This window comes from Hyla sarda, chromosome 4 (genome assembly GCF_029499605.1).
Source record: "Hyla sarda isolate aHylSar1 chromosome 4, aHylSar1.hap1, whole genome shotgun sequence".
In the NCBI taxonomy this organism is placed as follows: domain Eukaryota; kingdom Metazoa; phylum Chordata; class Amphibia; order Anura; family Hylidae; genus Hyla; species Hyla sarda.
The window spans coordinates 301,748,578-301,762,172 of NC_079192.1; the positions used below are offsets into that span (position 1 = coordinate 301,748,578).

Genomic DNA, 13,595 nt, shown 5'->3' on the forward strand with positions numbered 1-13,595 from the left:
GGCTCTGCAGTGCTAAGACAGATCAAGGACTGAGGTCTACTGTTCACCAAACTATTGGTTTTTATTATGATTATTATTTGGATATTGCTATTGCAACATTCTCCCGGTGTATTGGCATTACGATGTGGTAAGTTGCAGTCTAGCAATAGAGTCTTGAAAGACTGCAATATAATCCTTCAGTGTAGGCATCTCTGTGTAATGCTTTTCACTGTCCAGGCAAACACACTGCCCTCCTAACATCTGTACTGCACAGGTGACATCTATGCTTTTTGGCTGTTTTCCATCATACGGTACAATGTCAACATACAACACACTGACATACCGTAAGCAATGTAACTCTCTATTTTACATTTTGTAAATAAAGGATGATAAAAATGCATGTGAATCACTTGTGTATTACCTGTTAGGAGAATGAAAAGGGCAGCCTGGCAGGCGCTGATCTATAAAATGTACTGATGCGTACAGATGTAGTTGAGTGCTTGGTGTTACAATATCCTTCTCTCCATATAGTATGGAAAGAAATAACATTTATCCCGACATCCTGGGATGCTGCACAGCCAAGATTTAAAAGTGAGCTCCCCCTCCTGTTTCTGGTGCACACCGCCACCTCCTCATCCTGGGACAGAATAGCAAGATATTCTCTCATTTCTCATTCCCTATGTAGGATACCACTTCTGTGTAGATACTGCTTAAAATAAAGGAGACTGGATAGAGTCTGAACTGGGGATCCCCTTAACATAAGCCCATAGCAGCCACAGGGGTCTCCCTCTATCACTACATGTAAGCTCTTGTACCAAAGTGAGGTTTTAGTGTATTCACAGGTATTTTCTTGCACGGACTGTGACAAGACGGCTTGTATATTGTGCAGAATCTCTAGCTGTGTCTTCTCCTCATTAACCAGGGACAAGTGCAGCTCCCCTGACAATGTTTCATTCTAGGCATACAATACAATAGCAGCAAAATTCATTTTGACTATATTTTTATTGGCTTTCTTGCAATAAAAGGCCAATCCAGCACTCAGTGGTCCATAGAGATAGCTTCTGCCTTAGAATGATTTTCCATTTCTAACATTTGCATAAACATTGTACATGTCTTGCTGTGAAGGAATTGGTTGCTGTCCTCCCTTGCATAAATCTCAATCTCTTTGTGCATTAAATGCACACCCCTCCCTCCTCCATCCCTGACAGACAGCAGCTGGGGTTAGGATGCCTGCGGCTGCAGCAATCCTGTTTCCTACCATCAGCATCACAGAAGCTGCCACTTTAACCAGCTGTTGCGTTTCCTCCAATCCATCCAACCAGCTGTGATCCAGACCGTGTTTTTCCAGCCTATGTCTGCATGTCCCTTTCTCTCTCTCTCTCTCTCTCACTCTGGCTCATTCTCCTCTTACTGCTCTGCATTGCTGTTGAGCCCACATAAGCCACTACAGGAGAGAGGAGAACAGAGGGAGCAGGTGGATCTTTGCCATTTACTGACATACCCTGTCCGGCTTTCACTCTCGGAAAGGCAGGTGCTGCTGGTGAAAGGGTGACACTTAAAGGTGCCTGTATGGATCATTTAAGGGAAAAGGGGTGCTGCTATGTACTGCAGAATGGAGGAATACCCTGAAATCTGTCACATTGATACTTGTCTTGCTCACATTCAGTGACACCTCAACTTCTGTCCTGCAATGGGCTCATGGCTGGGGGAGTCCAGTCTGGACATCAGGATGGGCGCAGCATGTTTCTTGCTGGTCGGTAGCTTCCTCAGCTTGCACCTTCCTCCTTCTGGTAAGTTTGACCTCTTTCAACTTATCTACCACTTACAAAGGAGGAGTTGGTACCTTGTATTGCGCTCAGGATCTAGTGGCACAACTGGCAGATGAATGTGCCCACTTTCCCAGCTAGCTCTGCTGTGTTGTCTTACCTTGCAATGTCATGAAGTGTGCTCTTCTCTGCTGCTTTAGCCTCTCACCTCTGCTCTCTCCCATGGGAAAACACTGAAAGAGGCATAGTAACAGCAGGTGCATGCAGCCTGGTAGACACATTGCTAAGGCGAACGAGGCACAAGTCAAGTATTTGTAAGGGAATATGGATTTTCATTGTATTTTGCAACACAATACAGTATACAGCACCTAGTGTACAAGTTCAGGCTGGAGCAGGTGATCAGATGTGGGTCATGTATTAGCTGCTGTAGGTTCCTAACTAGGAAGGTAAAGAACAGATATCATCTCTCTTTTCCATTCTCTCTATAATGGAGCTACAGCTAGAATGGGCTAGGAGCTTGCTTATAAGGAAGACAGTGAAGTGCCTCAGTCAAATCTTCATGTTTGAACAAAGAAACGTCCAAGTAGTAATTCTCTGCACTCGCCTGAGTGGCCTGTATACCATAGGTATCCACTATTCCATCTCTCAATATTATGTGTGTGTGGGAAGGGACAGGCTTGTGTAGATGAGGTCAGAAAACCAAGGATTCACTTTGGTGTATTATTTACCGATTCCTGTCCTTGTAGACAACACTGTTAATAACTCATTGGAAATTGGGCCTGAAACTGCCCTCTTGGCTGATTTAGTGCAACTGTTTTACAGTGAAGGTGGCTGCAGATCATGGTTGTTAGTAGTCCTGAGGCTAGTAGGAGATCTTAATGAAATCTTGTTATGCCAGGCTATAAAAACTTCATCTGCTCAGAAGACACTTCTTGCTGCATGGTGTCATTCATGTGTGACTACTGCATGATACACATCTAGGTTTGGCTCTGATCTTCTCTGTATGGCTTTGATAGGAGCTGCTGCACGTCTTTATAGAAATCTTCTCCTGTGCTTCGGTCTCCGGTTCTGTAGTGCTCATATGTATGTTTATTGTAAAGCACATTGTTCTACTGCTGAGAGACTATACAAGCAAACCCACTGTGCGCAGACACTTGTACTTGGTGGTGTCAATCCTTGGAGCAGCACTAATTCATTTATGATGTAGGCTTCTCTTTCAAGTTGCGTTCAAGGTTTATCTATTTAGAGGCCATTTGTACATTGTGAATGTTTTTTTTTTCCATCTATTCATTCTCTGTTTGAAGGGTCTATTAGAGTTTATTACATATCTGTGGAGAGGAAGAAGCATGTGTGTGGGGGATGGAGTACTGTAAGTTGCCATTTGCTTTCTATTGTTTATGGGGTGGTCCAGGCTTAGGTGATAGCTGTCAATCATTTGTGTTATTGTCATGTTATCCTGGCCAGCATGATAGCCCTGTGATTTTTCTTTTTACTAGGATAGTATCCAGCTCAAGCAGATCCTTGAACAAACAGTATGTGTAGGTTGTAAAACCATGGATGCATATGCCCAAATTTTCTGTAGTAGCTGTACTAGATCATTGGGGAAAACGTGTGATCATGTCTGGTGAACGTGATGTGTCTAGCTCTCTGTGAGTTCCTGCTCAATGAAGCAACAATGTGTAGTATGTAGAGACAAAAAGATGCTAATGTACATTTACACATTTCATGGACTATAGTGTACAGTATAATGTGAATGCCTAATGTTGTATTCATTATTCTCAGCATATATACAGCACATCACTTGTGCAATTCTGTCGGCTCTGATTACTTCTTTTACCATTACACTTACGCATACATATATACATATATAATGTACACACACACAAATATATATATATATATACATATATAATGTACACACACACAAATATATATATATATATATATATATATATTGTTAGCAGACACACATGAGCATACAGGGTCCTTTTGCCTTAGTGTTCTTAACTGGTATTCCTATGAAAATCTATATAGAGGTGGAAGGGATTTTTCAGGTTTACAGATGGAAACAGGCAGCTATACGTAGTGTAAAATCCTAAAAAGAATGTATTCAGTGGTTCACATGTTGCACACGAACATTGATTTTTTACTATGTAAATATGTAGGTGCCACTTTTGCTGACCACACACACCAGCGTATAGGTTTACAAAAAAAAAAAAAAAAAAAAAAAAAAAAAAAATATATATATATATATATATATATGTATATTATTATTTTTTTTCCACCACTCCACCATTATAAATGATCAAATCTGGTTTCAATTCTCCAAAAGTGAATCCGGTGCCCTATTACCCTCACCGGAGCTCGCAGAGGTCACTTAAAGTTTAAGGGACTCAGAGAGACCTTGGTACATTGGTCAGAAGCCTAAAATGGCTATAATGTTTGGCAGTGTACAGTTGTTAAATAAGCTAAATGACAAAACTGGAAAATGGGTTGCCAGTATCCTTGCTAATACAAGGACTAGATACTTCCACATACCCGTTATGGGTATTACTAGCCACAATGAGAACCAGCATGTCATCTCATATTCCAGTTCAAACAAAACTTCAACCCACCATCCTTCCATCAAGAATATTCCACTGGTCTTCTTCTTGGGCCACAGCATTCTTTTCACGGAAAAGCGTATTTATTATACAGAGACAATTACAGTGCTGGGTAAATGTATCAGCTGCTAATATAGTACTATACTCCTCCTGCAATGATATCAAAGGCATAGACAGCTGTAATAAATATCATACGAATGATGCAACTCTGAAAGTCTTCCATAATCAATTTAATATTGTATCATCCCAGTTTTCATGAAGATGCTTCATATGTTATATATGTGTTTGTGAACTGGCAGCTTGATAAGAGACAACATCATCTTATTTATTGAAAGCCATGTTGGTTTTCTTGCTGGTGGCTGCAGAAACATCTTTGAGGGTTGTGACCTGGATAACCTTGGTCAACCATTCATCACAAAATATGTTTTATAGCATCGTAGTTGAAAAATTCAGCGAACAGAGCTTTCAAATATTTTTTATTTAGCTTTCTGTTTAATTAATAAAGTATCTGAATATAAAAAGTGCCTGTTGTTACACTTGTTCATATAATAGTAAAAAAATAAGTAGGGGTTCAAAGGAAGTTAGTAAGATCAGCAAATTTAATGATACATTGGAAATACAATATATCAGAAAAACATATGCCCCATCCACTGCTTTACAAAAAAGGACAATAGAAGTGTAAACACAAAATATGTTAATGACCCTATGATGTTGTAATGTAATGCAGAGATATTATACTTAGTATAGTATACTTATATCACACAAAGGATAATGTCATCACTTGGTGGTGAACTCTGGAATAGCTTTTGCACCAAGGACCCAAGAGATTCAAGCCATCCCTTTCAAACTATATGCGCCCATAGGAGACCCAATATTTATTACACTTCAGTACAGACAAATCGCATATGACTTGCTAATATGAGATCATTGTTATACAAGGGCATCTTGCTGATGTATATTATTTACAGAACCTCAGAAAGGGTCTTCCAGTCCCCTAAAAATGTAACAATAATAATGATAACATTAATAAATTGACAATAGTATCACAACGTTTATTCTTAAATCTCTTCTTAAAAGTAACCTGTCACATTAAACAGGCTGTCAGATCGGCAAGCATCATGTTATAGAACAGGAGGAGCTGTGCACATTAATATATTGTTTTCTGGGAAAATATTTTGTAATATAATTTGTAGTTTTGTAATTTACGGTAATTCCTGCTTCTTCTGAACTTAGGAGTCTAGCTGGCGGTCATACATAATGATTGACAGTTCTTTTTGTATGCAAAGGCATAAGGAAAGGCTGTCAGTCACTAAGATGGACCGCCCACTGGACTCCTAAGCCCAGAAAAAGTAGAGAATAAGATGACAAAATTTTAATTTATATTGAATATATTATCGCAAATCTATACATTAACTCATGTTACTCAGCACCTCTTGCTTAACATGAATCTGGTAGTTTAGAGTACTTGTGTAAAGTAAAAGGTTTCCTTTAAGGCAAAGACTTCATTCTATCTTCACAGTTACCCCTGTCCTATACAAGTATAACCACTGACAATACAAGTTATTGGGACATACATCACTAGACTCCTAAATGAGTGGAAGACATGATGCAGACTTCTGGAAATGGTTTATTTAGTTTATTCTTACCTCCTTTATGTTGTTTCTAACACTGCACTTACTGGCAAATATGTCAGTAAATTCAAATGAAAATTGCTTTAAATGGGTACTCCGGTGGAAAACTTTTTTTTGTTTTTTTAAATCACCAGGTGCCAGAAAGTTAAACAGATTTGTAAATTAATTCTATAAAAAAAATCTTAATTGTTCCAGTACTTATTAGCTACTGAATACAGCACAGGAAATTATTTTCTTTTTGGAACACAGAGCTCTCTGCTGACATCATGACCACAGTGCTCTCTGCTGACCTCTCTGTCCATTTTAGGAACTGTCCATAGCAGCAAATGTTTTCTATGGGGATTTTATCCTACTCTGGATACTTCTTAAAATGGACAGAGATGTCAGCAGAGGGCACTGTGGTCATGATGTCAGCACAGAGCTCTGTGTTGCAAAAAGAAAAGAATTTCCTCTGTAGTATTCATCAACTAATAAGTACTGGAAGGATTAAGATTTTTTAATAGAAGTAATTTACAAATCTGTTTAACTTTGTGGCACCAGTTGATTAGAAAAAAAGTTTTCCACTGGAGTACCCCTTTAATTTTGCCCTGGAGATAAACAACACTCCTATTACTGCTACTACTATGACTACTACTACTACTACTACTACTACTGCTACTACTACTGCTACTACTACTTCTAGTATTACTACAGCTACAATTACTGCTTCTCCTATTACTACTACTTCTGCTACTCATATTACTACTTCTACTATTATACAAATTCTGTAAAAAAAAATTACAAAATCTTTCAGCTCTTAGTATTGTCAGTATGTATGGTTCAATCAATCATCCTTATGATTATAAACTTCAATATATTATATCTAGCTACCAAATATTGTCACATGTTTGTGTAAAAATAAAAGTTTGTTCATTTATGTAGAATATAAACGTGTTAACTGCTAAGCATTCTCACATACAAAAACGTCAAAAGAAATTTAGCAGAGAGGTTAACCCAATTTTACTGTGCCCCCTAAGCTTGCCCTTTAGCCATAATTATCCTTAAAAGAAGGGTAGAACATGGTAAAGTACATTTACATAACCATATAGGAATATTATTTTATGACAACTGATATATATATATATATATATATATATATATATATATATATATATATATAATTTTTATTTAGAACAAGCCAGAAGAAATCTAAAGAAACAGGATGAATGTTTGACCAGATGATAGGTGCTGTATAAAACACCTAGCAGGATACATTTTGTATAAGAGCTGGAACTACTTTAAATTCAGGCTGGTCTGTAGCTGAAGGGAGGGATGATACAAGATATTGGATTGTACGAGTCTTCAGGCCTTATCAGTAATTACTGTATATTAGAGAATTGCTATTTAAGTACTGCACTATATAGAAACCCATATTTTACAAAAGGATATTTTTTTTCATACCAATACATAGAAAACCAATAGAAGAAGGGAGATTAAGGTAGCTTCTATCCCTTAGAGGGTTCACAACAGAGACAATAGGCAAATCTTAATAAGATTTCATCCAAAGAGACCCTGAGCTGACATTTTGACAGAAGGTGTGGTGGCAATGCTAAATTACAAATGAAAATGAATTATACAGCGTTAAAAAACATGGCTGCTTTCTAACAGCACAACATCAGTACTGCAACTCAAAGCAATTGAAGAAAATGGACTTTAGCTGTAATACTACACATAACCTTTGGTTGGGTGTGGCACTGTTTTTGGATAAAGGTAGCCATGTTTTTCGAAATCTATGCATTGTCCTGAAATTTTATATATATATATATATATATATATATATATATATACACACACACATATATATATACACACACACACATATATATATACACACACACACACACACACAAATCCAAGCTTAGATTAATGTGGTGTTCTACAAGAAGAAAGAAAGTAAGTTTTTTTTTTCTTAAAGCAAAAAAGCCATGTCAAAATGGCCTTCACATATTGTTATTGACACAATGAATGTAAATATCATGTTATTAAGCCACATGGTGAACGGCACAAAAGCTTTTTTTTCTCAGTAAAAGTTAATGAGTCGTGTCATATGTATCCCGAAATAGTAACATTGAAAAATACTACATAAGGGCTTTTAAACACAGTTTTTTACTCTGAGCAAAAATAAAAAAAACTACAAAAAAAATAAAAATAAATAAATAAAAAAAGGGAATGTGCAGGAAAAAGAAGTAAAACATTATTCCTTAATATTCCCTGCTCCTTTTGAATCCACTTCTATAACTTTGGTTTAAAAACTGACTGAAAACCGTGTGAATCCCATCTTTATCATATGGAAAAAACAAAATGCTTAGGCAGCCATGTTATAGGAAAAAAAGCTATGGTTTTCAGAATGCAACAATGAAAGAAAAATTGACAGAAAACCCACTATGGACTTAAAGGGGTAGTCCAGTGGTGAAAAACTTATCCTCTATCCTAAGAATAGGGGATAAGTTTCAGATCGTGAGGGGTCCAACCGCTGGGCCCCCCCGTGATCTCCTCTACAGGGCTTCGGCTCACTGGCCAGATAGCGCGTGTTGACCACCACATGAAGTGGCAGCCGACACGCCCCCTCGATACAACTCTATGGCTTTGTGCGGACCCCCGCGATCTGAAACTTATCCCCTATCTTTAGGATAGAGGATAAGTTTTTCACCACTGGATATCTCCTTTAAGGCCCATTTTTTTTATTTTATTTTTTCTGTGCCAGTTAAAGTGCCTGATTTTCATACATATATATTTTTTTTCCGATACCAGAAGTGAATTCTAAAGGAATGGGAAATATAAAGGAAGGACTTATACATCCTGCTAACAAAATTTTCGCAGTTTTCACATTTGTATAATGCGCATGTTTCTCCACTGCAACAAATATACAGTAAAAAACTGTGGTATGGCAAAAGTAAAAATAGATTGTGTAAAAAAACAAACAAACAAAAAAAAAACATATTAATGTTTGAACAAGGCCACAAAATGTGCTTTCAGTAAAACTATTTTGGTGACCCCTTTACCCTCTACATGCCAAGCCCTATGTTTGCTAGCAATGCAAGGAGCCAACGGAAGTCCTTTCCATTTTTTTCCATCTAATAGCACTATATGCACATGTTAAAGTAAAGCAATACTGTAGAAGTGTGTCTACGTATTTTGTGCAATTTTGATATATTTACCACATTTTCAACAAAATATAGGACTTTGTCCCCGTTTACACAGTGTAGTTTTTATGATACTCTCTTTAATCCTGTTTGCAACAATGTATATGTGGGCAGTGTCAATAAGTAATGACTCCCCCATGACGAAGCAACAGTGAGCGAAACGTGTGTTGGATTACTTATATGGTGTGTCTCAGGCATTATACATGGCAGGTATCAGCTTTGCTTTTGGATTTTTTCCTTCCTTTTTGTGCAGGAGTATTCTTCTCTTGTTTATGTATCCTTGCCCAGTAATATAGTTATCTTTCACATAGTCACTTTTTCACAGTACTTTTTGCATACATGAGATGTATAACACTAAGGGGAGAATTTACCATTGGTTTTACCCTGGTTTTGTGGTTTAAATTTGTCGCACAGTTTGTCTCTGTTGCTGTTTAGAGACTTTTTGTTAATTGTGTCTTTTACTTTAGAAGGTTTTTCAAAAAGAACATAGCAAGTTGTGATTTAAGTTGATGTAATTGAAATTATGATGTGTGACTTTTCAGTTTGTCGCATCTTTTGGCGCAACTGCGCTATCTGAGGTGCAAATCTACACTTGGTTTACAAGCTGACTGTGGACACTGGACAGCAGTATTAAAAAGTTGCACGTTTTGTTGCAGAGGAGGCACCATACAAAGTGGAGTACTGAAGAAATATGTGCAGCATCATATTTATCACATGCCCTGCACCATGTAATAGATTTGTTGCAAGTACACAGTGTCCACCACACAGATTAATGGAGTAAAAAGATGTGCACCTACTCCACTCTTAAAGGGGTTCTCCACCCCTAGACATCTTATCCCCTATCCAAAGGATAGGGGGTCAGATGTCTGATTGCGGGGGTCCCGTAGCTAGGACCCGATGATCTCTGTGCAGCACTCGGCGTTCATTTAACCCCTTAAGGACTCAGCCCATTTTGGCCTTAAGGACTCAGACAATTTAATTTTTACGTTTTCATTTTTTCCTCCTCGCCTTCTAAAAATCATAACTCTTTTATATTTTCATCCACAGACTAGTATGAGGGCTTGTTTTTTGCGCGACCAGTTGTCCTTTGTAATGACATCACTCATTATATCATAAAATGTATGGCGCAACCAAAAAAGACTATTTTTGTGGGGAAATTAAAACGAAAAACGCAATTTTGCTAATTTTGGAAGGTTTCGTTTTCACGCCGTACAATTTATGGTAAAAATGATGTGTGTTCTTTATTCTGAGGGTCAATACGATTAAAATGATACCCATTATTATATACTTTTATATTATTGTTGCGCTTAAAAAAAATCACAAACTTTTTAACCAAATTAGTACGTTTATAATCCCTTTATTTTGATGACCTATAACTTTTTTATTTTTCCGTATAAGCGGCGGTATGGGGGCTCATTTTTTGCGCCATGATCTGTACTTTTTTTTGATACCACATTTGCATATAAAAAACTTTTAATAAATTTTTTATAATTTTTTTTTAAATAAAATGTATTAAAAAAGTAGGAATTTTGGACTTTTAAAAATTTTTTTCGTTCACGCCGTTCCCCGTACGGGATCATTAACATTTTATTTTAATAGTTCGGACATTTACGCACGCGGCGATACCAAATATGTCTATAAAAAATGTTTTTTACGCTTTTTGGGGGTAAAATAGGAAAAAACGGACGTTTTACTTTTTTATTGGGGGAGGGGATTTTTCACTTTTTTTTTACTTTTACTTTTACATTTTTTTACATTTTTTTTTACACTTGAATAGTCCCCATAGGGGACTATTCATAGCAATACCATGATTGCTAATACTGATCTGTTCTATGTATAGGACATAGAACAGATCAGTATTATCGGTCATCTTCTGCTCTGGTCTGCTCGATCACAGACCAGAGCAGGAGACGCCGGGAGCCGCACGGAGGAAGGAGAGGGGACCTCCGTGCGGCGTTATGAATGATCGGATCCCCGCAGCAGCGCTGCGGGCGATCCGATCGTTCATTTAAATCGCGAACCTCCGCAGATGCCGGGATCTGTATTGATCCCGGCACCTGAGGGGTTAATGGCGGACGCCCGCGAGATCGCGGGCGTCGGCCATTGCCGGCGGGTCCCTGGCTGCGATTAGCAGCCGGGATCAGCCGCGCATGACACGGGCATCGCTCCGATGCCCGCGGTTATGCTTAGGACGTAAATGTACGTCCTGGTGCGTTAAGTACCACCTCACCAGGACGTACATTTACGTCCTGCGTCCTTAAGGGGTTAAAATGCTGGGTGCAGGCAGCGGTCAGGACATTGTGACCACGCCCCCTCGTTATGTCATGTCACACCGCCTCAATGCAAGTCTATGGGAGGGGGCGTGGCATACGCCACGCCCCCTCCCATATACTTTCATTGAGGGGGCATGGTGTGGCATCACGAGGGGTGTGGCTGTGACGTCATGACCCCTGCCGGCCGTTCCAAGCCTTGAGAACAAAATGTTCTGAACTCTGGGGCAGCGGAGTGCCCCTTTAATGAATTACCCCCCTTTGTCTTGATATAAACATGATACCTGTTTATACCATGGTTTATTGAGTATAGTTTAGTGTCTTTCCATTCTTCAGATGCTTTTTATATTTTTATGTTTGTCATTTAATAACAATGTGTTGTTAGTGCCTTTATTTGGGGAATATAGCTACAGTAAATAGTTTAAGTAGCTAAAACCCGCAGGTGTGAACTAGGCTTTAATGTTTGCAGGTAAATATACAATTAAAATGTGTTAGCAAACAAAGAACGGGCCTTTTAGCTGAGACTCAACAGTAATCGAGTGCAAGTGATTCTGGAGAAATCCATTCACAGCAGTGTAAATATGCCGGAGAAATTAACTCTGGTTGTTTACTTTGTCTGCTTTTTAAATACTCCCCAATGTGTCAGAAAAATAACAATAGTTAATGAACTCTGATTTCATCGAGATATTCAGCTCGACGTACCTGCTGTTACTCAGAATATGATATACAACACGTGTATTGACATTCCAATAAATCCGGGATATGGAATTCAAATGTGTTCATTGTAAAAATGTCAAATATGATTAAGTCCTGACTCCACCCATTTAGCGCTATGATATGGAATCATTATCGGCCGCATAAGAAAGCATCCGGCGTTTTTTACACTGCACCCAGCAGTTCTTATAGCGCCATACTATACTCTGGCTAACTGAGAATTGTATCGAGCATCTACACTTTGTAATAGAATATTCCAGGGGGAAATTAAAATATCTGGCAGACTTTCTACCATGAAGTATATGCTTTCAGAAATATTTGCTGAAATCTGTATATATAGAACCCTATTAGACTTCCTTTCCATTTACTTTATTAAAATTGCATACCGCTTATTTAGGAATGTATTGCCTAGATTTTTTTTTAACTGGTTGGAGCCAGAAACTGAGACATGTTCTTGTTTCCTAATCTGTTTCTATTCTCTCATTGAAAAATGTTTATTTCATTTTTTTGTACATTATTATGGGGGCTACCATCTTGCCTGAACTGTTTTTAATAGCCTTAAAGGGGTACTCCACTGAAAAACATCTTATCCCCTATCCAAAGGATAGGGGGAAAGATATCAGATCACGGGGGTCCCATCACTGGGGACCCCCGGCGATTTCCGGCGCAGCACCCCAGTCATCTGTGCATGGAGCGAACTGTGACGGCTACATACTAGCCATCATGCCCCCTTCCATAGACATGAATGGAGGGGGTGTGATGTCATGAATGTGGAAGCTCCAAGCTTCCTTGTTCTGGATGCCACTGCTGTCGGCCTGGAGATCGCAGGGGTCCCCAGCGGCAGGACCCCTGCGATCAGACATCTTATCCCCTCTCCTTTGGATAGGGGATAAGATGTTTTTTTTGTGAAGTACCCCTTTAAGAAACATGTTTATAACAAGCCCCATAGACAGAAGATGTGAGTCTTATGTGAATGGGGATAGGTACTGGGCATGCTTTCTGACCTTTGAAGTAGTTATTTCACAGGGAGGAGGAGGCTGAGCTCTGAGCTTCATCTATTGTTTTTTCTATCTTGTGCAGTCACCGTTTGCTGAAAAGCTGTACAGATCACTTTCCAGCATTCTTCTCCTTATCATCACATACAACACAGGAAGTCTCAGCTTAGTTTTAGGCATACTGGCCAATCTGAGTACTGTAATATTTCAAGATGGTGGATGAAAATCTCTTTACCTCTTTCAGACTATACAAATGAATTGCAGATTACAGTGACCAGTGCTGTTCTTATACATAGCACTAAACATTAAAGGAGTCATGCAGTCTAAAACTACTTATCAGGCCCCTCCAGCAGACCGGCAGACGGTCTTCTGTCCAGTGCTGGGTCCTACCATTTAAAAGCCCACTAGATAGAATGTCTGCTGCTCTAAAGGGCTTACAGTAGTAGTTTCCTATG

General features: G+C 38.6%; 1 protein-coding gene across 3 annotated transcripts in view; it reads left to right on the forward strand.

Moving 5' to 3' along the window:
* Window positions 1-1,220: 1,220 nt before the first annotated feature.
* The window catches only part of UNC5A (unc-5 netrin receptor A), a 420,372-nt gene continuing 407,997 nt past the window's right edge, over window positions 1,221-13,595 (forward strand). For 2 of the 3 annotated variants that reach the window (XM_056574721.1, XM_056574723.1), the window contains exon 1: window positions 1,221-1,769. In XM_056574721.1, coding sequence (XP_056430696.1) covers window positions 1,670-1,769 — 100 coding nt within the window. In that variant the 5' untranslated portion in view covers window positions 1,221-1,669. The remainder of the gene's footprint in view (window positions 1,770-13,595) is intronic. The other variant, XM_056574722.1, reaches the window with a different exon arrangement.